Genomic DNA, 25,744 nt, shown 5'->3' with positions numbered 1-25,744 from the left:
CCCGAATTGTTTTCACTTTTGAACTTGAGAGAAGATGAGCCTAATTCCAAAATTTCATTCAATTCGGAGCACAGTAAAAAAATTCAGAGGTTATCCCTTTTTTCCTCTCCGTTTACTGCACTATAGCTTTATTATATTAACATATCCTTGATTATATTTAGTAGACACAATAAGCTATCAAAGAGTTCCAAGAAAAGTATCCTGGGTCATAATGTTTACCTGTCTAACAGTCTACTTGTTTCAACTTTTGTCTACTTTTGTACTTGCCTACCTGTCCATCCGTTTACCTGTCTACTTGTCGGCCAATTTACAAGCCTACCAGCACACCAGTTGACCGTTGACCTAGCTACCAGTCGACCTTTTTACTTATCTACTTTCCTACTTTTTTACTTTCATACTTTCCTACCTTTCTACCCGTATACTTCTTTATCCGTTTCTACTTTTATACTGGTGCACTGTCCACCATTTAACCTGTTTACTGTCTACCTGTCATCTTGGTATGAATATTTCTACATGTATATGAATCAATATTAATGATCTAAAATCATCATTTCAGATCAATAAATGTCATTTTTTAACGTTTTTCACTGAAACTCCAAAACATCTAGACCTGAAAACTGTCATTTTCAGCACTTTTTGCTCTATATCTCCCAAACGGATGGACTTACCTTAGTTAAAAACTAATCACCATATATCCTCACGAGAAGGAGCATATCTAACATTATTTTAATCATTCAAATCGAAAGATGCATGCTCTCGAAATCGTGGACGAAAAATTGCATCCATTTTTTCTAACGTATGCAAAAATGCTCAGAAACTTTCGAAACGTAAAGATATAATTTTTTTTTTATTTTCTACTACTTTGCGATTACTATAACATAATCTACATGAAATTATTATTGATTTAAATTTTTATTATTAAATTTTATAAAAAAGCAATAAAGTAAAAATATTTTTGGTACAAGTGAAAATTGATATCGGTGCTACTTAAAGACATTCGTTAGAAAATATGATCTAAATTTCAGGTTTGTGAATAATAGACCAGAACAAATTTAAACTAGTCATGCATATGACATCGTGCCTTAAAGCAAATTGCTAGAACTTCCCGTACCGAAACGAAATGCTCGAGGAATATTAAATGCTTTCAAATAGATTATTATAAATAAATACTGTAACATTATCTAATATTTATAAGAATTATATAAACTGAATTGCAAAGTTGAAAATATTTGTTTAAAGTATATTAGAACTTAAGTCAGAATTACAATTAAAATCTGAATTATTTTCGATATACAAAACAAATTGAAAAAAAAAGTTTGAAAAACAAATTGTTTCATTTTTGCGATTATTTTGTTAAAGCAAGCATAAAGTTCTTTGAATCATTCGAATCGTACGCTTAGTTCTCTCAAAAACTGCAATTTTTTGCGCATTTAGCTCTGTATCTCCGAAACCGCTTGACCTGCCTTTGCCAAAAACAAATCACTTCTCTCCGTCATTACGAATTGAATGTTTTTTGGATCATTCAAATCCGATGCTCCAACCTCTCAAAAACTCGATTTCTATTTTCTGCATTCTTTGCTCCGCGTCTCCAAAACGACTGGACCTGCCCTTGCCAAAAACTGATCAGCACATCTCCCTATCAATAGAAATCGAATGTTTTTCGAAAATCGGTTGATCCGTGCGCCCGAAAACGTGGACGAAAAATTGTATCCAAACACACATACACACACACATCCATTTTTTCTGAGGTATGCCAAAATGTTCAGAAACCTTCAAAACGTGAAGAAATGTAAAAATTTTCAATTTCGATTTTTGGACGATTACATTAATTTACCCTACGGGAAGTTAAAAACTAAAACAATTGAATTGAAAAGAAAAAAATATAAAGAGTAAAAAATACTTACAATTAGTTAAATTGTGTTAAATTAACAAATTCTAATAATTCATGGTATCAGGATATGGTAATGCACTACACCATGTAATATAAACATTGAACTTGTTATTAAACAATATTGCACAAAATACTAACTTAAAAAAAATACAGATAGGTATTGTGTAATATATGTATTGTTCGTAAAGTGGTTGAAGTTATAACGGAGAAAAGATTTTTTAAAAATATTTTTACCAAGATTTTACATAGTATAGTGCATTACCATATCCTGATACCATGGATTTTAGAATGTTATATTTTAACACTAAGATCAACTAATTGTAAGTACTTTTTACTCTTTTTATATTTTTTTCTTTTCACTGAAAAACTGAAAATTAATTATAAAAGTGCTGTTATCTAAAATAACGATAAAATTAAATTCAATTGCCTGTTGAAAAGACAAGTCATCGATAGCTAATAAAATTCAAACATTTTCATAAAATAAATTAATTAAAATTGTATTTAATATACATAGTGTTTAATAAAAAATCCTGAGGCTGAATTTGAAATGTTTTCACTGTATATGTGATATCCACAAACTGGCAAAGACTGAATTGTATAGGAAGAAAAACAATTGATTTTTACGACAGTGCAATATGCCGCCTTATCGAAAATTTTAAAATGAAACACTGGCTGCCAGGATCGTACAAGGAAAGCTTATGTAAAATAATAATTCTCTAAAATTATTTTGTTGGCTGTGTCAGAAACTGGGATGATTAATATATTTATAGCCGATTAAAACCTAATCCTCTAGGTCAACAGATTCGAAAGTAAAAAAAGGCAGAATAGACATTTCTATGCAATAATACAATTGCAAAGTCGTGGATGCCATTGTGATTTATTTAGGGTAAATAAATTGCCTAAAAGTAAATAGATCAACAATTTCACACGCAGTTCGATTTTTTTCAATTGTTGTATTATTCTAAAAGATGTTTTGAAATGTTCGAGTATTATCAACGAATTATTACCACAATGTAATTATAAAATGGTTCAGAATAAATTTTTTTGCTACGATTGCTCGTTTCAATGAAAAAATGGATAAAGTCAAAAGAACTTTAGCTTGTAATTTCCAGATGGAACAACTAGTCCAGCAAATTTAAAATTAATTATTATTATTAACAATGTAAAATAGTTTCATAAAAAAAATTTATTGTATATGTCAAAAATTAGAGAGTTGATTAATATCAAGTATACAAAAGTACTAACCTGATATTTAAGTTACCTTGTTAGCGTTAATTTTATATATCAAAAAAAATTTAATTTAAAGTTTTCTTTAGCAAAAATAATTATTAATAAAAAAATTATCAAATGTAATAATAATAATAAATAGTAGTCTGCACGAAGGCAGGTGGTTTATGGCATGAGAGCACCACAAAATCAATGATTTTTTTCCCCTCCCTTGTTTATTATTTCAATTACTGTTTTATTACCACTAATCGATGACCATTAATCACTATATATTCGTTTGAATAGATCATTTTTTCCAAACTTCTGCTTCCATGCTTTCTGATCAGGTACTTCGGCTTTAAGTTTCCTGTATTTTGTCTTCTCGCGGAAGTCGTCAACCATCTGCATTCTTCTTTATTCCCAATCCTTTCAGTCCTATTTTGCCTTCGACGATGTCGTGTAAGAGGCACTTATTTTGCAGAATGGGTCCGATCCAGTTTCCTTTTCTTTTCAGGATCGTGCTCAGTAGAGTCTTTTCTTCGCCCACTCTTCTTAGAAATTTTTTATTTGTTATTTTGTCAGTCCATTTTATTTTCTCCATTCGCCTCCAGCACCATATTTCAAAACTCTCCAGATAGTTCATGTTGGCGTTTCTTAGAGTCCATGTCTCTGATCCGTACAGAGACATGCTCTCTAGACATAACACTTTATCAATCTCTTCCGCAAGTCGAGACTAAGTTTGCTCGTCAGTAGTGTGAGATTTATTGTGAACGCCGCCTTGGCGCTTGCAATCCTTGTCCTGATCTCTCTCGTGCAGTATCCGTCTCTGGTCAGAATGCTTCCTAAATATTTGAAATGATCAACATCTTCCAATTCTCAATTTCTTACTGTAATCTTCAGAGGATCATCTCGTTTTAATATTATCATCACTTTCGATTTGTCGATTTTGATTACCATTCCATATCTTCTACCCACTTTGAAGATTTTGTTCATCATGTTTTGCAGTTCGGTTTGGTTTTTGATATCACTGCTACTAGCGTATTTTATTGTGGTGATTTTTCTTCCTCCAATTGAAAAATCTCTAGTGTCTTCAAGTGCCTCGTTGACGAAACATACTTCGTACGTTTAGTAATGAAATTTCTTTATGTTTGAGACTTTTCAGCAAACTATAAACTATAAACTATAAATTTCAGGTTGAATAGGATTGGTGAGCATCCTTTCCGCACTCCTCTACCTATATTTCAACGCTGTTTGTATATCCCTGGTTCACTCGAATTTTTACTTTCTGTCCCATATACAGAATTCCCATAACAAAAATATATAAGACAAAACTGTTCAGTTGCCTTTTTAGTATACTTTATATTATACTTGCATAGTTTCAAAAAATCGTTAAAATATCCTTTATAATAGTCTATTAAAAAAGCTATTCACAGATAAAACTGAATACAAATTTATTATATATTATATAATAATAATTAGTGTGTTATTATATAAATCCGGAGTTCCCGGTGTTATACACGTATATTTGTACTCGTCGTATGAATTTTGTAATTTGTAATATTCAATGTTATGATGTGTAATGATCAAGTATCCTGCTTAATAACCACAAGATTTCGGGTTCAAACCCGGCATGCACAGTGTATCGATTTTTGCTCGAGGTGGTATATCAAACTTTATTTATAATTAATTTTTATTATTAATATAAAATAGTTTTCGAAAACGATTATTTGTATAAGTTAAAACTAGAAAAGCAGTAAAATTCGAATCATGCTAGTTTATTACAAACATTAAAATAGGTGTTTATTTTTATGATATAATTCCGAACACTCCACTGATTTTACGTACTTTTCTCATACAATTATTATATAAAAATAACAGCGACGAAAACACCGAGAAACAATTAAGCAATAACTATTTTATGCAGTTTATATATCAATAAATACATTTAACCAAAATATTAAAATTTGTTCAAAAATAATTAAAACTAGTTTGTGTATGGCTTCGTGCCTTAAGGCAGATTGCTGGAACTTCCCGTACCGTAACGACATATGTTTGAAGAATATTAAATGTTTTGAAATAAATTATTATAAATACTATATCTATTATTATAAATACTATATCATTGTGTAATATTTATAGGAATTATTTAAACTGAATTGCAGAGTTAAAATTATTTATTAAAAAAATTAAAACCTGAATTATTTTCGGTTTAAAAAAATAATTAGAATTTGTTTAAAAATAATTAAAACTAGTTTGTGTATGGCATCGTGCCTTAAGGCAAATTGCTGGAACTTCCCGTACCGTAACGAAATGTTCGAGGAATACTGAATATTTTTTCAAATAGATTATTATTAATATTGTAACATTGTCTAATATTTATAAGAATTATATAAACTGAATTGCAAAGTTGAAATTATTTGTTTAAAGTATATTAGAACTATAGTCAGAATTAAAAAATCTGAATTATTTTCGATATACAATTTTTTTTTTTTGAAAAAAAAATGTTGAAACAAAAAAAATGTTTTTATCAAAAACAATTATTTTGTTAAGACAAGCAGAAAGTTCTTTGAATCATTTAAATCGGACGCTTAGTTCTCTCAAAAACTGCAATTTTTTACACATTTAGCTCCGTATCTTCAAAATGGCTGGGCCTGCCTTTGCCAAAAACTAATCACCTCTTCTCCCAATCATTGCAAATTGAATGTTTTTTAGATAATTCAAATCGGATACTTCGTTCTACATTTTCTACACTTTTACTCTGTATTTTCTACACTCTTTGCTCCGTATCTCCGTAACGGCTGTACCTGCCATGCCAAAAACTAATCAGCACATCTCCCTATCAATAGGAATCGAATGTTTTTTGAACCATTCAAATCGGTTGATTCGTGCGCGCGAAAACGTGGACGAAAAAATGCGAGCATACAGAACACACGACACACACACATTCATTTTTTCTGAGGTATGCCAAAATGTTCAGAAACCTTCAAAACGTGAAGATATGCAAAAATTTGCATTTTCGATTTTCGGCCTATTACTTCTGTTAAAATGATATTGAAATGGTTATTATCATTTTAATGTTGAAGTTCTAATTTAATAACATTTTAACAGAAATAAGGTGAAAATATAATTACGAGAAAGAACCATAGCATTCTAGATCCTCCTCCCAGAAAGTATTGCCTAATGTCGGTTTCCAGGGTAACCAGAGGCAAGAGATATGCGGGAGTTTTAGTGAGTATTATAACAAGGCGGTATTAAACACAACATACTCAGACCAAAACCCAAGTGGGATGCGTAAGTACATTTTGTTCGCTAAACAAAAAAAATACTAGTGGTGTATCATACACCGTATCATACATCGTGCCTTAAGGCAAATTGCTGGAACTTTCCGTGCCCAAAATTAACTTTTTCAAAAAAGATTAAAAAAATCTTTTAAGCTTTGAAAAAAAGAGATTTTTAAGAAATTTTAGATTTTTGAAAAAAAAAGACTTTTTTGAAAAAAGGCTGAAAAAATTGATATTTTAAAAAAGGACTTTTTTTAAAAAAAAAATTGTATATTCTGAAATAATTTGGACATTTTGAACATTTTTCAAAGCAATCGCACTCTGCTTTAACTGCCTAGAGACAAAATATCAAAGCGCGTGAGCGCCGCATTACGGTCTGAAGAACAAACGATGTTACGAAACCCATAGAAATGTTAGCAAAATTTATACTTATTAAATTCTTTATAAAATATCTATTTTTGACCGCAAAATGTCATTTTTACTTTATATTCTACTTTTTGTACTATATCTCAGAAACCACTAGACCTGCCTTCTGACAAATTTAATCAGTTCTTCATCTTGTCAATACAAGTAAATTTTTTTTTTAATTATTAAAAGCAGACGCTTCGTTTTCTTAAAAACTGAATTACCGTTTTTGGCACATTTTTGCCCCGTATCTTCGTAACGGTTAAACCTGCCTTTGCTAAAAACTAATCGTTGTTTTTTGAATCATTGAAATCGGTTGAAACGTGTTCCCAAAATCGTCGACAAAAAATTGTATCCGAACACACACACACATACATTAAAATCAAGTTAAGAATGATAATATTCTAGATCCTCCTCCACGAGGTAATGCCTAAACGGCGGTTTCCGTTAGGATCAGAGGCAAGGGCAAATCGGAGGTTTTAGACGGTATTATACCAGGACGGTATTGATTTCGACATACCGAGACACACACATACATTCCAAAATATTCAGAAACCTCTGAAACGTGAAAGTAAATAAAAATTATTATTTTTGAAATTTTTGCGATTACTATAGCTTACCCTGTGGCAAGTTAAAAATCTTCATTATCTATTAGTATTGCTAAAAAAAATCTCGAATAGTCGTATTCTGGGATTCTGGTCGCACTTGACTGAATTTGATATGATTTTTGCGATGAAGTAAATTCGAACCTGATCGAGTGAAATCTGTTTACATATGACACGTGTATATTTTTGTCGCGAATAAAGTGCGATAAGGGAAAACGTTCGCCCGAGTGGTGAACGGCAGGCAGGCAGGCAGGCAGACTGTGGAAAACATTATAACACGTGATAAACACCGGTTCAATAAGTGCCCCATTCGATTTTATAGCCAGCTCTAACGGCAGCGGCCTCAACTTGCACGACGACGAATATATCCACAAACATCGAATATAATACAGACATAAAAAATAATACCTACATACCTACATATGTAAATATTTACATATACTAATTGTGGCATTTCTGATCAAACCATTCTCCTATGCGCACTTTGTTCATAAAGGTTCAAAGTTGCTTTCTCATCGCCAATGCAATATAAAGATTTTTACAAGATAAATATTAAGGGGTTGATTCTGCCGTAAAATAGACCAATGTTGTGGTAAGGCTATGTTACGTCGCGCTTCTCATACAAAATGGTACTGAACTAGTGGGCGCATGGCATCGTGCCTTAAGGTAAATTGCTGGAACTTCCCGTACAAAAATTATTATTTTTTTAAAAGATAAACATTTTCGAAACAAATTTACTCTGATTTTTGAAAAACTATAAATTTTAGACAAAAATTTACTTTTTTTTGAAAAAAAAAAGACTTTTTGAAGGAAAATTAATTTTAAAATATTTTGGAAATTCTGATCTTTTTTTCAAAGCAATCGTACTGCTTTAACTGCATAGAGACGAAATATCAAAGCGCGTAAGCGCCGCGTCGCTGTCTAACGGATAAACATTGGTACGGAACCCATAGGAATGTAAACAAAATTTATACTTATTATTGAAATCTCTATAAAATATCTGATAATTTGATGTGCATATGTCAAGTGTTCATTTTCGACCGCCAAATGGCTCATTTTTTTACTTTTTTCTCCATATCTCCGAAGTCGTTGCACTTTCCTTTCCAAAAATTCAAACAGTTCTTTATTTAGTCAATACAAATAAAATGTTATTTGAATCATTCAAATCGGACGCTCCGTTCTCTCAAAAATTGGTTTACCGTTTTTGGCATTTTTTGCCCCATATCTTCGGAACGGCTAGACCTGCCTTTGCCAAAAACTAATCAGCACGTCTCCTTATCAATGCGAATCGAATCGGGAACACGGATGAAACGATTTGAATAATTCAAAAAACATTCGATTCGTATTGATAAGGAGACGTGCTGATTAGTTTTTGGCGAAGGCAGGTCTAGCCGTTCCGAAGATACGGGGCAAAAAGTGCCGAAAACGGTAACTCAGTTTTTAAGAGAACGGAGCGTCCGATTTGAATAAACATTTCACTTGTATTGACAAGATGAAGAATCGATAAAATTTTCATGAAGGTAGGTCTAGCGGTTTCGGAGATATGGAGGAAAAAGTAAAAAAGTGAGCCATTTGGCGGTCAAAAATTATCATTAGACATATGCACATCAAATTATCAGATATTTTATAGAGATTTTATCAATAAGTATACATTTTGTTAACATTCCTATGGGTTCCGTACCAATGCTTATGCGTTAGACAGCAACGCGGCGCTTACGCGCTTTATATTTTGTCCGTATGCAGTTAAAGCAGTACGATTGCTTCGAAAAAAAAGTTCAGATCTTCCACAATACGTCAAAATAAAGAAATAAAATTTTTTTTTTCAAAAAAAAGTAATTTTTTGTCCAATTTATAGTTTCTCAAAAATCTTATTTTTTCAAAGTTAATCGTTTAATAAGTCAAAAATGTTAATCGTTTTTAAAAAAAATAATAATTTTTAATACGGGAAGTTCCAGCAATTTGCCTTAAGGCACGATGCCATAATTGCCCTAAGACAGAATTCCACTTACAGCTAGTTAAAATTTTAATTCTAACCACAATTTCATTATAGGGTAAATACGAACAAAAAGGTATACATATATGGACAATATGACACAGTTGGCCTTATTTAAAAATTGGCTAGTTTTAATAACCCTGTCACATGTATTTTGATGGAATTTTTATTATTTATTCATTTTTGTTCACTTTTGAATAAAATGACAATTTTAAAATGGACAAAGTGACATAGTGCCGATTTGCAAGCGCATTAGGGTAGTTCATACGAGTTGAAGAAAAAATAAAATTGAAACGATCGCCTTTTAATTCCTACTAACTACTTCTAAAATCGGACCAAGGGATCCACTTGTAAAAAGAAGAGACATGCATTTATTGCATTCACCATTGAATGCTGATACTAAATAAATGTTTGTTATAATTTGCGATTTTTTTTTTAATAAATGCAAGTCTTTTCTCTTTACTTTGTTCTGATTTTAGAAGTAGTTAGTAGAAATTAAAAAGCTATCAACTCGTATGAACTACCCTAATCAGCAATTAAAGCTGACAAAATTTAAATATTAAAAATACGATACTTACACTTTATCGTTTACGTATTTTACCTTTCTTGGATAATTAGAATAGTAAGGGTTTTACATACCAACAATTAAGATAAAAATATTTCTAGATTAAGTATTACTTATGGTTACTTACATGAAATACTTTTGTCTCATACATAAAAATATTGCACAAAATATCACTATTAAAATTAACTCAACTGGTACTAAAATAAAATGTCTTTGTCTTCCTACAAATGCTTCATAATAAAATGAATCGTTTCACCCAACAGCACCAAAATTCATGTTAAAAATTACATAATAGAATGTACAGAGGTGTATTATAAGGTTTTTGTAAACAAATTCAAAATTATCACATTCACGTGATTAAAAATAATGAATAGATATAATAAAATAACTAGTGGTGCATGGCATTGTGCCTTAAGGCAAATTGCAAAAACTTCCCGTAGTGAAGTGAAATAGTCGCGGAATTTTGAATAGTTTTAGCCTGAATTAAAATTAAAATCAAAATGCTTTTCGATATCTAAAAAAAGAAATCGCGAAAAAAATGAATACATTTGGCCTAATGCTATAATGAGACTCATAAAAATTTAAAAAAAATGGTTATAATTATCAACACACAAGTTTGTGGTAAAAAGAGAATCATTTGAAAAGTTCTCTTGAATAATTTAAATGCAATAGTATTTCAACTACATTTTTAAAATATTTAACAATTTTCTATTTAACTTTATTTCTATATATCGCATAGTGAGTTATCCTTGATGTTCAGAAAGAATATTTCGATGTAGGAATAGATATCTTGGAAAGTCAATTTCCTGATGCCATTAAAGAAAGTTAGTTTTTCATATAATAAAAATGAATGTTCTGATCCCAAATCCGAAGCGTAAAATTCTTGTCGGTATAAATTTAATCAAATAATTTAGCGAATAATATTATGTCCATGAACATTTATTATTTGATGGAAAATTGAAATACATCACAACTCGCAACAAATATATAAATATTAAATAAGTTTGATAGAATCAAAAAAAGTTCGTAATTAGAATTAAATATTATTTTGCATAAATATATTCATTTAATCCTTACCGCTCGGCGCCGATTCGAAAACAATCTACTAACAACTCGGTGCCGCATTCTGACGAAAACATAACTGTTGTAAACTTGATATTATTTGTGTATGTTATGTAATTTGTTTGATATGAATTTATCGATATTGAAGAGCATATATTCACAATAATATATTTTTTTTCTGCGGTATGTTAAAGTTTAAAGCAATTTCAACATGATTAGCAAATTGATTCCATTGCCATTATAATTCGTGACAGTTTTTTTAATAATTTTACAGAAAAGTGTAATAATATAACATGGTTTCATATGTCTCAGTTTTTTTTTTTGACGAATTGCTCGATGGTTTTACTATATTTAGAAAAAAAAAGATTATATAATAAAAAAGGTAACTAGTGGCATCGCGCGAGAAAAGAAAAAAGATTCAATTTTCTTTCAGAACTTTTAAAAACTGAGCTTTTTGAAAAATTTGATTAGCTGCGTAGAAACGAAATAAAGACGCGCGTGGGCGCTGCGTCGCAGCATAACGGATAAACATTGGTATGGAACCCATAGAAAAGTAAACCAAATTTGTTATTATTAAAATATCTATAAAATATGTGATAATTTGATGTGTGTATGTCTAAAGATCATTTTTTGTTTGCCAAATGACATTTTATTTCAGTTTTTTTATAGGATCTTCGAAACCGCTAGACCTGCCTTCTCAAAAATTTCATCAGTTCTTCAATTCATCAATACAAATGAAATGCTTTTTAGATCATACAAATCGCAAACCCCGTTCTCTCGAAAAATCATTTACTATTTTTGGCACTTTTTGTCCCGTATCTTCGAAACGGCTCGACCTGCCTTTACCAAGAACTAATCAGCACGCCTCTTTAGGGGGCGTTGATTAATCACATGAGGCTTTTAGAGAAGGGAGAGGTTTGACAAAAAAATCACGAAGTATCACGTGGGGAAAGGAGGGGTTTAGTAAAATATCACGTGTATTTATTTTTTACCTGAATTTGAAAAAAAAATTCAAAAATTTTACGTTTTTTTTCGTAACTAAAAATGAACGTGATATTTGGTAGGGGGATCCAATAATCCTTAAAGATCAATCACGTGATTAATGGACGGATTGTCTCCTTATCAATACGAATCGAATGTTTTTTTTTAATTATTCAAGTCGGTTGACCCGTGTTCTCGAAATCGTCGACAAAAATTTGTGTCCGCACACACACACATCCATCAATTTTTTCTAAGGTATGCCAAAATGTTCAGAAACTTTTGAAACGTAAAAAATATAAAAATTTTCATTGTCGATATTTTTGCGATTACTATAACTTATATACCCTACGGAAAATTAATTATATAATATTATATAAATTTATAGTAGAATGTAAAATAGTGATATAATAAAGTGTAATAAATAATGTACATGTATTTTTATAAGTAACATGTGGTTAAATGTTTTATACCGATGTTAAATGAATAAATTATTATTATTAATAAGATAATGAAAATTTGATACTTTGTATTACTTATTTTATATATTTTGCAGAAGTATGTTTTGAGGCACTGCAAAATGCTGTATTTTGTTTCCATTGCAATGGCTATTTAATACTAAATATTAATATATTTAGCATATTAATATATTATTCATTTCAAATTATTCTACATAACCTGACTCATCAAGTCTTAATTGTTTTTAAAAGTAATATATAAAATTATATCATTTTCATTTAAATTTTAATGCAGTCGACCATTTAAATGCATTATATTGTACATATAACTTGAGGGGATTGTTCTTTTTTTTGTTACAAAACATGCAAGGTAAACGAAATATTTACGCGCGTGGGCGCCGCGTCGCAGTATAGCTGATAAAAATTGGTACGGAACCCGTAGAAAAGTAAACAAAATTTGTTATTAAAATATCTATAAAATATGTGATAATTTCATGTGTGTAGTCTAAAGATCATTTTTTGTTTGCCAAATAACATATGTCATTTTCACTTTTTTTTGTTTGATCTCCGAAACCGCTAGACCTGCCTTCCCAAAATTTTCTTGAGAAAGTAGTTCTTCATTTCGTTAATACAAATAAAATGTTTTTTGAATCATACAAATCGCACGCTCCGTTTTCTCAGAAAATCAATTACTATTTTTGGCGCTTTTTGTCCCGTTTGAAACGGCTCGACCTGCCTTTACCAAAAACTAATCAGCACGACTCCTTAGGAAATAATACATTATAATTAACTTATTGATGAAAAAAAGTCATTGCGTATACAAAGAGCCGAGTGCCTCAGAGGTGACAGCCGAGTGGTCCCTGAGGGGGAAGCCAAATGAAAAGGGTTAAATATTTACAAAATAAATTTCTTAAAATTCCTTGTTGTATTATCAGTGATGTAATATAAGTTAATTTTTTTTTTGTACTAACAATTAATATTTAAAAATTTGTACAAATACAATAAGAAGCAATTAAAAATATCACTTTCAAGAAACATTGCTTATTTTATAACAAATATTTTTCTCATATTAATTTCAAGTAAAAAAGTAGTGAACTCATGGTATGGCATCGGCCGTCATTGCATATTATAATTAAATGTCCTAAAAAAATTATAAGCAAATCATTAAAACCACCAAAATTATCAGCTCAAAAGAGATGTTTTTTTTTTCATTCAATTACTAGCATCATAATAATATATAGTATAAATTCATTTATCTATTTATGATTTAAAAATATTGCATGAGTTTTTCATTCCCAATCTTTTGCTACTTTGTCCCAATCATCATCACTTATAAATGGTTTATCAATCGATTGTATCATATACTCCCCGCAAAGCCAACAATCCGATGCTATTATCATGTCAATGTCTTCTTTTATCCTTTGCCTCATAGAAACACTGGCTGAATTGTGACTTGTATTATCAACTGCATTCAATTGTAATCCAGATAATTGTTTTAAAAGATCCATCAATTTGTTTCTCTTCGTCGTTGCTGAAAAAAATAAGATATATTAATAGATGAAAGAAATTTGATAGAAAATAAACTAGTGGTGTATGGCATCGTGCCTTAAGGCAAATTGTTAAAACTTCCCATAACTTAATGAAATATTCGAGAAATATTAAATATTTTCAAATAGATTATTATAAATACTGTAACTTATATATGTTTACAGAAAAGTAAATAAACAAAACTCAAACAATTGAATTTAAAATGAAGGTCATCATCTAATATTTATAAGAATTATATAAACTGAATTAAAAAGTTAAAATTATTTATTTGTAGTATATAAGTGAGCTTCAGAACTTTAGCTAGAATTAAAATTAAAATACGAATCATTTTCGATATTCAAAAAAAATATTTTTTAGAAATTAAAAATCATTTTCCCAAAAACAATCTGACCTGCCTTAGCCAAAAACTAATCAGCACATCAAAAGGATTCGAATGTTTTTTTAACCATTCAAATCAGTTGATCCGTGCGCCCGAAAACGTAGACGAAAAAATGCTGATACACAAAACACACACACGCGCACACACACATCATCCATTTTTTCTGAGGTGGGCCAGAATGTTTAGAAACCTCTGAAACGTGAAGATATGCAAAAATTTATTTTTCGATTATTGTCCCATTACTATAACTTAACCTACGGGAAGTTAATAAAGATATGAAGCCAAACAAACTAACTGACTATTGAAAATAAATTCTTCATCACAGTTTTTAAATATTTAACTCAATAATATTTTTATAATTAAATTTCTAAATTTTTCCAACCTAAACACGGCATGATTTCCGTCTGCAAGCAGTCAGCATGAAATTTATGTCCACAAGGAAATAGATAGAACGGCCTGATCAACAAAGTGATATCACACAATTCACAAGTATTATCAATCGTAACAATGGCTGCACGATTTCTGAATGATATAATTTCTTTCCTGACAAGTTCTGCTGCCTGAGCAGCCTCTTCCATGTCCTCCTTGAGCTCCTTAATTCTTTGATTGTATTTCTAAAGTACAAAAACAAACTATTGTATAATGAGCAATAAATGAAGGCTAAAGATGCTTATTCATAATCACACAAGCAAATAAGTGAGACGATATAAAGTACAGTACCAAAATTAATAAAAAAAAAACAAAATAAAAAAAAGATTTTAATAGACCAAATACCTTAATTAAATTAAAAATTATCTTTTAGATCAAGAATTTATTATGATTAAAAAATCAATTGCAAACTGGTAAATAAAAATAAAATTGAAAATTGGTAAATAAAGTGAATCAATATTATTCAATATATGAATACCAATGAAATGTACAATAAAGAATATGTAAAAGATGTATAATAAATATATATATATATATATATATATATATATATATTATTTGAGTTTCACAGTCAGGCGTTACATCAATAAAAAAAAGTATGAGAGTTTTTAGAAATTTATTTAAAATCCATACGTTTCGGCTAGCATCTTAGCCTTCATTTAGTGGCAATCAATTTAATTATAAAAACTAAAACCAAATAAATAATATGTAAGAAATTTCTTAGAAAAACAATAATAATAATAATAGTCGGTAAGCTCGTTTTGTTTGTTGAAAAGGTAGTTGCGTCTGTTATTTATCACTGAGTTCGCGTGATCTGTTAAAGTTATTATTGTTGCTATTTTCATTTTAGGGGTGGTATGAGTAGTAATTTATATATCGCCCTTCGTAACTTCTCTAAACAGTTTGCAAACAGTTCTCTAAACACCCTGTTGGCCTTTTGTTGATGTGCAATTGCGATACAACCCTTAGTTCCTTTTTTTTTGTTCCATCAACATCAAATTCAAATTTATTAATATATATATATATATATATATATATATATATATATTAGGGTGGTCCTTAATATGGACATTTTCTAATTTCCTTGCTCCCAAGGGCTCAAAATGGTTCCAAACTGATAAAAGACTATTCTCTGAAAGTTTTAGCTCTTAATATTGTCTTTTAGATAGTGCGCAATTCAAAGTTTTGTATGGAAATCGCATGGAAAAATTTTCAGAATCTTTAAAAATGTTTTTTAGATGTAATTTAACAAACAAATGAATGAAACTCATTCATTTGTCGCTAAGTTATACCTAAAACATTTTTTTTGTTAATTTTCAAAAAAAATTTCTTGCTATTTCCATACAAAGTTTGATTGAATTGTGCACTATCTAAAAGTTAATATTAAGAGCTAAAGCTTTCAGAAAATTGTTTTTTATCAATTTGGAACCATTTGAGCCCCTGGAAGCAAGGAAATTCAAAAATGTCCATATTAAGGACCACCCTAATATATATATATATATATATATATATATATATGTATACGATTCGAGTTAGACAATTCAGAAATGAATTCATAAAGCACATATAAAATAATGTTAAAATAATTAATATTAATTGTATGCAATGAAATTGTATAGTTTCAATAAATAAATAACTATGAATAAAATAAATGTGACATAAAACACTTTCTCATTATTTCTTGTTCTTACCTCTAATGAATTGCAAATGGCATCTTTGAAGTGATCTATTGTAACGAAATCTGAGAAAAATGGCAACAAGTCCTCAATTTTAATCAAATCACACTGGTTTAAAAATTCCATCGCTTGTTCTATATCATCTTTTCCACTCAGAACATGTTTGGCTATAAATATCAGAAGTTAAAGAATTGCTAATCAAGAGAAATGTAAAAAGAAACTTATATATCTACCTATTTTCAACCATAACATTCTACGTTGTTCATCATTAAGATTTGGCTGTGACGCGGTAGCTTTTGCTAAATCAAGATTTACAGTTAGTGCTAAATCTACAGCAGCTTCCCAGAGTCCTAGCAAAGCTGATAATTGTACGCAAGCTTCTGTAAGATGCTTTTCTCTACACAATCTAAATAACATTACAAGTTTAGGAAAGGTCATAAACATTTAGTAACAAAAGAAAGTTGTTACACAGTTGATTAAAATTTGAAAACTATGATTTTCAATTTAAAAAAAAAAAAAAACTCAAGTATGTACAGATATCTAATAACACCAATATTTTTAACGCATCTCATAACTAGTAATTCGAAATCCACAATATATCAGTTAATAAATTCAAGGTGGTAATCTAGAGACATGAATTTTATATGATTTTTTAAAGACTGTAAAAAACAGCAAACAATATTTTTACTATATTTCTTTTTACAAGTTAAATTAATGTTTTGAGGATATATACAAAAATAAATAAAAATAGTCATAGATGTTTAATTCTAGAAGGTAATGAAATAAAATATGTAAGGGGTCTAAAAAATATTGGCACCTGGCCAACCCATGATTTTAGCCCTCCAAATAATCTGATGAAAATAATTTATATATATATTAATACAATATAATAAACTATGGACAAGTTAAAATAGTTATTTTAGAACTTTTTTTGACATTCTCTAATATTTAAAAATAATAAAAATCGAGATTTGAGGGGGAACATAGTTCATACTGATGAGAATAAGTCTATGAAGAAAACACTGTAAAAATTTCAAGTAAATCGGTAAATTGAAAACGATAGCTAATAACGCTCAGCGTTAATAACGCTCAGATCCCCAAAAATAACAAAATTTAAAATATCCTTCTGTACACTTATTCTTGAATACTTAATTTTTGACAATATCCAAAAGAAAAAAATCTAATACACTAAATCAACAAAAATCTGGTAGAAAGTTAATAATGTTAATATGAGGTTCAGACAAAATGATGGTAAAAGAAATAAAATTCTTTATAAATGGCATAAATTTAAGAATATATTTATATAATAAATTGAAATAAAGTTTAACAATTGATTTATATATGTGAAAATTGTTTGCTTAAAAAAAAACAATAATAATAAAGAAAACTTTTGTAGTTTTTCATACTAGAAATTCATAATTTCATTACAAGTTATATAAAGATAAAAATTAAATTAAAAAAAAAAAAAAACTATTTGCGAATAGTTATATAAAAATACATAATTTAATGCAGAATGCCTGACAAAAAACTTTGCATAAACATATTTATAAAATAATTTTACTGACCTCAGAGCATAATGTACATCATAGTGTATCATGGTTAAATCCTGGCCTTGAGTTGCCAAATACAGCATCAATTTCTTGGGATAATGGTTAACATATAATGTTAAAAGATAATTATGTATTGCCTGTTGTGTTGAACCGATGCTATGAACACAAAACTCTAAATATTTTATAATTTCTGCCATGTGTTGCTCACTGATGCCTGCAGCTCCCACCTGAAACAGAAATAAAATTATCACTCAAATTTTTTAGATCTCAAACAAAGTTATATTTGAAATTAAATCTTTGTGAATCTTGTGATATTAAATATATTGAAATATTGATAAAATAAAAAATAAGAAGTAGTAAGTAGCATTTTGTCTTAAGGCAAGTTGCTTCCGGATTGAGATTCAGCTATTTAGTAATGCTCAACTGTTAATTCGCAAAAAAAAAATCACTTTTACTAAAAAATAATGAATGCGATAAACTAATTGATATTTTTTAAACATACTTATAATATCTGTTATTATATAAATTATAAACTAAATTGATAAACTCATTTCATTTTATCTATTTCGTGTTGTATAATGTATTTTATTTATGATTTATGAATCTCAACTATAATCAGTAGCTACCTACAAAACATTACAGAATAGATGTATATAGATGTTTGGCATAGATTCCAACTAGCTTATCTATTACATCGTTTAAGTTCACGGCGAAATTCTATACTTTAATGAAATTTTATAATTCAAGTATGTCTTTACAGATTACAAAATCTATCGTTATACAAAGTTTCATAAAGATTGTCAATAATTTTTTTTTACAACATTTAATTACTAAGAAATGGCCCAGGCAATCTTTCCCAAAAAATAATCAACTAATCAATTAATACCCAATCAATATCTCTTGAACAGTTTATGAATTTTTAAAATCGATAAAATTGTGGGCTAAAATGCAGGCAAGAAAAAATTACACTTTTACGCTAATTAAACAGTAAATTAAAGAAACGGCTCGGCCAATTGCACAAAACTTAAGTTCGAGTAACATCAAATGGATCAAATTTTTGAAAGGATCAAATCGGTTCAGCCGTTTCGCAGGGAACGTAGACAAAAAGTCAAAAATCAGCTCACATACACACACATACTTTTTCCAATTTGGTCTCATTCCAATCAGAAGAACTTGAAAAGATGAGAAAACATAAAATTAGGCAATCGGATTTTCATGCAAACACTTCTCATTCATTGAGTTAATATAAATAATGTGCAAAATGCATAAAAATAGATTAACAAAATATATTAACATATTTTAAATTCAAAATTGTGACACATTAAAAATGTACGTTAAATTCTGACGTCAACAATTTCTAGCTTTAAAGTTGATAAAAAAATAAAATATAGATATGAGTTAATACACTTAAAACGACATCAAGTCTTTTTTAAACAAGATACAATCAAAAAAATTATAGAAAAAATTTGCTATATACAGCCTATTTCCCATACCAATGCAGGAAGTAGTTTTGATGGTTGTAAATGTTTTCCTCTTGAAATCAAAACTTGGACAGTGCTTTTTGGTATTTCTTCCATAAGTATTGGGCAATGTCTGTAAAACAACTCATTATTACTTTGTCTCTTCAAGACATCTAAAGCTTCCATGTATTGTCCTTTATACAGATGCATCATAATCACATTTTCGAAGTCTTCGTTTAACATTGTCAATTTTATCAAGTTACCATTATCTCCATGAGACGCCATTAATTCATAAATTACTCTTTTATTGTTGCATATATTCTCATAAACTACTGGTTGCCTAATAAATTTATCAAACTCGGTTTGCAGTTCATGGCATTCTTGACTATCTAATAAGTTTCTATTTCTTAAATTACCTATTTCATTTAAATACAATTCAATAATCCATATAATAACCATTGTGATTTGCGTTTTATCCTGAGGTTTTAACATATCTAATTTTCTACGAAGAAATAGTCTCAGTGCTGGAATTTCATTCCGCTCCAAAAATTTTAGGCAAACACCTTCAAAACTCGATTGCGTTTCGGCAAATATAAGAGCAGATTCTTTATATTTTTTTTCATTATATAACATTTCAGCTTCCTTTATTTGAATCTTATCATAAAATAAAGGATTGTTATTGCAATACTTTTTTGCTAATGCAAATTCGTTTTTGTCAGCATAAATTTTCCATACATCCCTTTCTTCACGTGTGACTTTGTATCTGAATTTTAAAATAATTATCATGAAAAAAACTGATATAAAAATGCATATATAAAATTACAATTTTTACTAAATTAAAATTCTTATAAATTAATCATAAGGCAGTAATGAAACAAATAAATAGAATTAATGGCAATTCAGGATTAATTCAATTAATTGTTATAAGTTTAAAAATAATCATAATTATTGATAAGCAGCAGGTATTATATTGCACTGATTTAAAAAATATAATAATAATAAAATATAATATTACAAATAATAATAAAATATTTTTAACTTAAATTTTGCAGCATATTTGAAAATTCAAATATTTCAATATATGATTCAATACAATTACCTCAAGGTAAAAGCATATGGCAAGAAAAATTTTGTTCATTTGATTATACTGGTTCATACTAAATAAATGTGATTGCAAAGAAATAATTTCTCTCTTCATAAAATTAATATAGGTAATATTATATGATTAAAAATTAAAGACATAAGTAAAACAAAATCAATTGCTACTGAAAATCATGTTTTTCTGATATTACAATATATATATGCTGCATTATATGTTAACTTAGAAACATCTAGTTCAAACACACCAAGTAATTCATAATTTTGGTTTTACCTAAAGACATATTTATCTGTAAATAACCAAATAGTTCCTTTTGCAGGATCTCGTGCAATGTTAACAACTTTCCCAAAAGCTTCATTGTAGTTGTCTTCGAAAATCACATCATTATTCAATTGCGAAATTCCCACAACTTTATCATTATAAACAAGTAGAGTATGAAATTCTGTCATCACAAATGTTATTGGATATAGTTTAGACTTGGATTTCAAGTTATCATTTGTTCTATTTGGAAATGCTAGCATTTCAGCTTTGGATATAAAATTTGAGTCATCAGATTTATATGGGTCAATCTGAAAATATAAAATATTAGTAAATATGTCACTAAACTAATTTTAAATATTAAAATCTTTAAATTTTGGAGAAAACATTTTGTTTTTCAAAAATGCTTTAACCAAATCAGTAATTATATAAAATCTCGTAATAATAAAAAATTTATAAGAATAATTTAATTTCGTAGACCAAAAGTTAAAGTTCAATGCCTCATAAATAAGTATCACTAATATAAATTACTTTTCCATAGTACAATCCATGTTCTATAAGCCATCCAAAAGATTTGGGCAGGCTAGACACTTCATTGTAGTATAATTTCAGTTTTGAATATTTCAATGAACTTCCCATTTCTATACATTCCTCTGGTTTGTTTAAATATGAATTGAAAACTTGCTGTAATAGCGACCTGTCTTCTGATGAAGAAGTACCAGAAAATTGATAAAGTCTTTGTGGTGTTGTAACAAGAACAATATACTTATTTGTATCATTGACTTTGCGAAATTCTAGACCAGTAATTGGGATGTCATCTCCCTTGCCAATATCAAAAATCTGTAAGCAAAATATCATGAATACTTAAATTCCTTTTACTTTAAAATAACAAATATAAATACGATAAGATAACAAATATAATTATGATAACAAAATTATTGAATGCATTGCAATAAATTGAGAAGCATAATGGTATAGTTAAAAAGTTTCATGCAAAGCTACAACCACTACAAATAAGTGATATACTTATTTATATGATAAATAGATTAATAAAATAAATTGCAAAGAGTACATTTATAAAACCAAAACTTAAAAATTTATTTGAACATTAAATTAAATCATGTCCTAAATATTATAAGGCAATAATAATTAAGAAGTGAGTCTAGTACACAGATAATTTAAAGATTACAATTCATTTGAATAAAAAAAACATTTTGGAGTGGATTTAAAATATATTAGTGAAAGCAATGAAGATGAAATGATATATTGAATAAACTATTTACACAAATTTCATATAGACAACTTTATAAACACTAACTTTAATATTATTTTAAATAATTGTTTTGTCCAAGGATTGAAATTGACAAGATAATAATTAAATAAGAAATCATAACAAAATTTAACATATTCATAAGAAAATTTGTTATCTTCTGTAAAATAGTTAAATACAAATATACAACCAGCAATAAATGGTTTAATACAAATTTGATTTATTAATTACTACATTACATTTGTAAATGTAAAAATATAAATTCAAGGAATGATGATCAAAAATATTTGTAGAAAAAAAATGGGATTATAAAAAATATATATAAGTAAAAAATATTTGGAGAATTGTAGTTGGTTTTAACCCTCCGTCGGTCGGAGTGGTCTAGCCAGAGTTTTTTCGACTTCAATTTAAAAAAAAAAATACTTCCAGTAATCATATCGACTTGAAATTTCTTGACTTTTCCTAAAAGTTCATTAGCTGTCGATCAATGAAAAAATCAGGACGAAAAAATGTACAGAAGAATAATTAGAAGGATATTAACTTTTTTATACTTCAAACGGTCGGAGTGGTCTGTCTAGACCACCCATACATTGTAACATGAAAGTTAGTATTTACACGCACACATATGAAAATTCTTTAAAAACCTATCAAACTTATTTGTTATCGCAAACATTGAAAATCGGATGGATAATGCGCACATTGCACATTATCAACAATTTTTCTACCCATACTGCATTAAAAACTTTTTTGGCAAACCTGTAGCCGTAAGTATGCAGTACAATTGAAATTATATTTTCACTTTGAGTTTTACAGCTCATTTCGAAGGCGCCAAAGAAGAATAAATATTGTTTTTCATTGATATAAAACAGAAAAATTAACAAAAAAGCAACGATTTTTTTATATTCCATGATTTGTTTTTTGAAATATTTTTATTAGAGACAAGCTCAACACATGCAAAAGACAGTAAGAAAAAGAAAAAATCTAAACTATAAATATTTAATACTAACAATCGTTAATATATAAGACACCAAAAACTCATTTATCCCATATAAATGCATGTAAAATGAATGGTGATCCAGCCAGACCAGAGTGGTCCATTCAAAGCCAAATAAATATCCGACCGACGGAGGGTTAATAATAACTTTTTTGTTACTTGTTAAATAAAAAATAATGCAATAAATACTTGAAGATAATATTTATAACATACCAGACCTTCTACCTCCCTGTTACCATAAAGTGGTAAATAGTTAGGAAGCTTGAGTAATTTTAATAATATTTTATATTTAAATGATCATAATTAAATATATAAAAAAATATAAAATATAAAAACAAATTGGCTTACTTGTCTCCAATACTGCTCAAGACTACTATGAAATATTTTGTCACCATCTAATCCCATTTCAGTTTCGAAAATTAAACCTTTAGATGTTCCTAGCAAAATATGACCTGTTGTAGTCTCAGAGCACACATTACAATTCCAGCCAACCTCAGTTATTTCGTAGCCTCGAAACTTATTCGAAGCTTTAAGTTTATTACTTTTCCTATTGAGATATATTAATTCACTAGAAGATTCAGGCTGTCTTGATGTTAGGCAATAAGCAGGTGATTACCATATGGATCAATAAATATTTCGCTTATTTTGTATGCAGGTTTATTCAGAGATATTTCTGAAATAACATAAATAAAATTAAATAAAAGATTAATACTTTAATTTTTAAATAGTATAAAAAAATAATATGGCAAAAGTGAAATATATATAAAAAACTTGTGTACATATTTGATAAGCAATATTAAGTTATTTAATCTATATATAGTAAATAAACATGTACATAAATATTGAAATAAATATATTAAAAATAAAGCAGATTTTGTTATAAAAATGTGCAATGTAAGCACAGATTAAAAAAAAAGGTGATTCGAAAATAAAAGTAATATTATAAACAAATGATTCTGCCGACATAAAATGCATATGTAGTATATTCACTATACCTTCATTTTTATCAGGCTGTTTCAAATTAATTCTAAACAAAGTATTATTTGCCATGGCCAATACCAAAATATCGTTAGCAACTGCCAAATGTGTAATCTTATCCGAGGGCGTAAACTGCATTTTTTGTTTGCTAAAAATTGGTGTACTATCCTCCATCCTTGAATTGTATCTTTAAGGTAAGAATAAATTAGGTACATGCAAGCAAATGTCACTGAAGGATTCAAATTGTCAGTGTAATTATTACCCGGAAATTGGTTCATCTGATATTGCACCAGCAATATTTTTTTGATTTGCTTGTTCATACTGATCCATAATAGAAGTCATTATTGGACTTTAAAGTGTAGACGATGATATCATATATTGTTTAATATATTTTATAATTATTATTTATAGTTATCAATATTATAAATGGTCATAATTATATATATACATATTACTAAGTTAAATCAAAATTAATTAGATTTATTTTACATTTCTGACAGTTAAAGACGCACTGAGCGTCAATGACATTTGAAACGTCAAAGAAACGCGTGATGTATGCAATAGGTGGCAGCGCTTATCAAAGACGCGGCGCGAATTTCAAATAACTCAGTTATTTATGATATTTATTTTTACATAATTTAAACATAATTAATAACAGTTTTAATCAAATATACGACTAATAGCGCAGTAAATATAAAGGAAAAAATGATGTAGCCTCTTAATTTTATTACTGTGCGTAAAATTTTGGAAATAGGCTAATCGTACCCTTAAGTATAATGTATAAATTGACATTGAGCTATTTTATCGCTAGAAAACGAGTTCAATATCAAAGGGTAAAATTGCAAAGTATTTTCTAATAAATTTACGTTGCAATCATTTTCAATACCTTGAAAACCTTACAACTCTCGCAAACAACCTTCGAGTTAAAAAAACCTAAAAATATATTAGTATTAAGTATAAAGTATTTTATATTTAATCTCTTTATCTTAATTATCGAATTTTTAACCATTTTTTGTCCCTTGAAAAAACAACCTTCTGATGAAAAATTGCTTAAAAAAATTATTTTGAAATTGAGAAAAATAATGATTTGAATATTATTTCAAATTCTCATAAATGATTACCATATTTAAAATTTCTTCAATCCTTAAAACTATCCTTAAATTTAATATTTATGATAACATATTTAAAACTATTTATTTATATATTATATATATAATATATATATATATATATATATATATATATATATATATATATATTAAATGGTAGAGTCTTGGATTTGTGAATTTTTGTAGAGTTCGAATAAGAATCCAAAAGTAATAAAAAACAAAAAAAGTTTTTAATAAACTATTTCTTTCTTTATTTATTTATTTACTGTCGACGTTTCGGAACTAGGTACGTTCCATCTGTCAAGAAACATATATATATATATATATATATATATATATATATATATATATATATATATATATATATATTGAAGGTGTTTAAATTTGATGTTGAAATGTATGATTAATTTCTTAGAGGGCGTAACATCAAGTAAAAAATATAAATAAAGTAAAGATTTTAAAAAATCTTTATTTATCCAATCGGATCGACGTTAAATTCTGCGCCATCGTCAGTGGTTTTGAAATTCTTAAATTATTACTTACACATATT

The 25,744-nt window shown here is 28.3% G+C and overlaps 1 protein-coding gene and 1 long non-coding RNA gene across 2 annotated transcripts in view; both read right to left on the bottom strand.

Moving 5' to 3' along the window:
- LOC113376835 overlaps positions 1 to 10,177 on the bottom strand; it is a 143,527-nt gene extending 133,350 nt beyond the window's left edge. Inside the window, exon 1 of the long non-coding RNA XR_003367062.1 lies at positions 10,074 to 10,177. This is a non-coding gene — a long non-coding RNA (uncharacterized LOC113376835). The remainder of the gene's footprint in view (positions 1 to 10,073) is intronic.
- A 3,556-nt stretch (positions 10,178 to 13,733) lies between these two features.
- Positions 13,734 to 24,359, bottom strand: LOC113376969 (vacuolar protein sorting-associated protein 18 homolog). The gene is given in 12 exon segments (XM_026617108.1): positions 13,734 to 13,975; positions 14,754 to 14,985; positions 16,492 to 16,643; positions 16,710 to 16,882; positions 18,042 to 18,253; positions 19,520 to 20,249; positions 20,859 to 21,154; positions 21,375 to 21,683; positions 23,456 to 23,703; positions 23,706 to 23,780; positions 24,103 to 24,272; positions 24,348 to 24,359. Coding segments are annotated over 11 exon segments (2,826 nt in total). The 5' UTR covers positions 24,260 to 24,272; positions 24,348 to 24,359.
- Positions 24,360 to 25,744: the final 1,385 nt, after the last annotated feature.

This window comes from Ctenocephalides felis, unplaced genomic scaffold, assembly GCF_003426905.1.
Source record: "Ctenocephalides felis isolate EL2017-DRISC unplaced genomic scaffold, ASM342690v1 CF-g0.4_SCAFFOLD_01886, whole genome shotgun sequence".
NCBI lineage: Eukaryota > Metazoa > Arthropoda > Insecta > Siphonaptera > Pulicidae > Ctenocephalides > Ctenocephalides felis.
The sequence above is the reverse complement of the archived record's forward strand: the minus strand, read 5'-3'. Positions and strand labels throughout refer to the sequence as shown.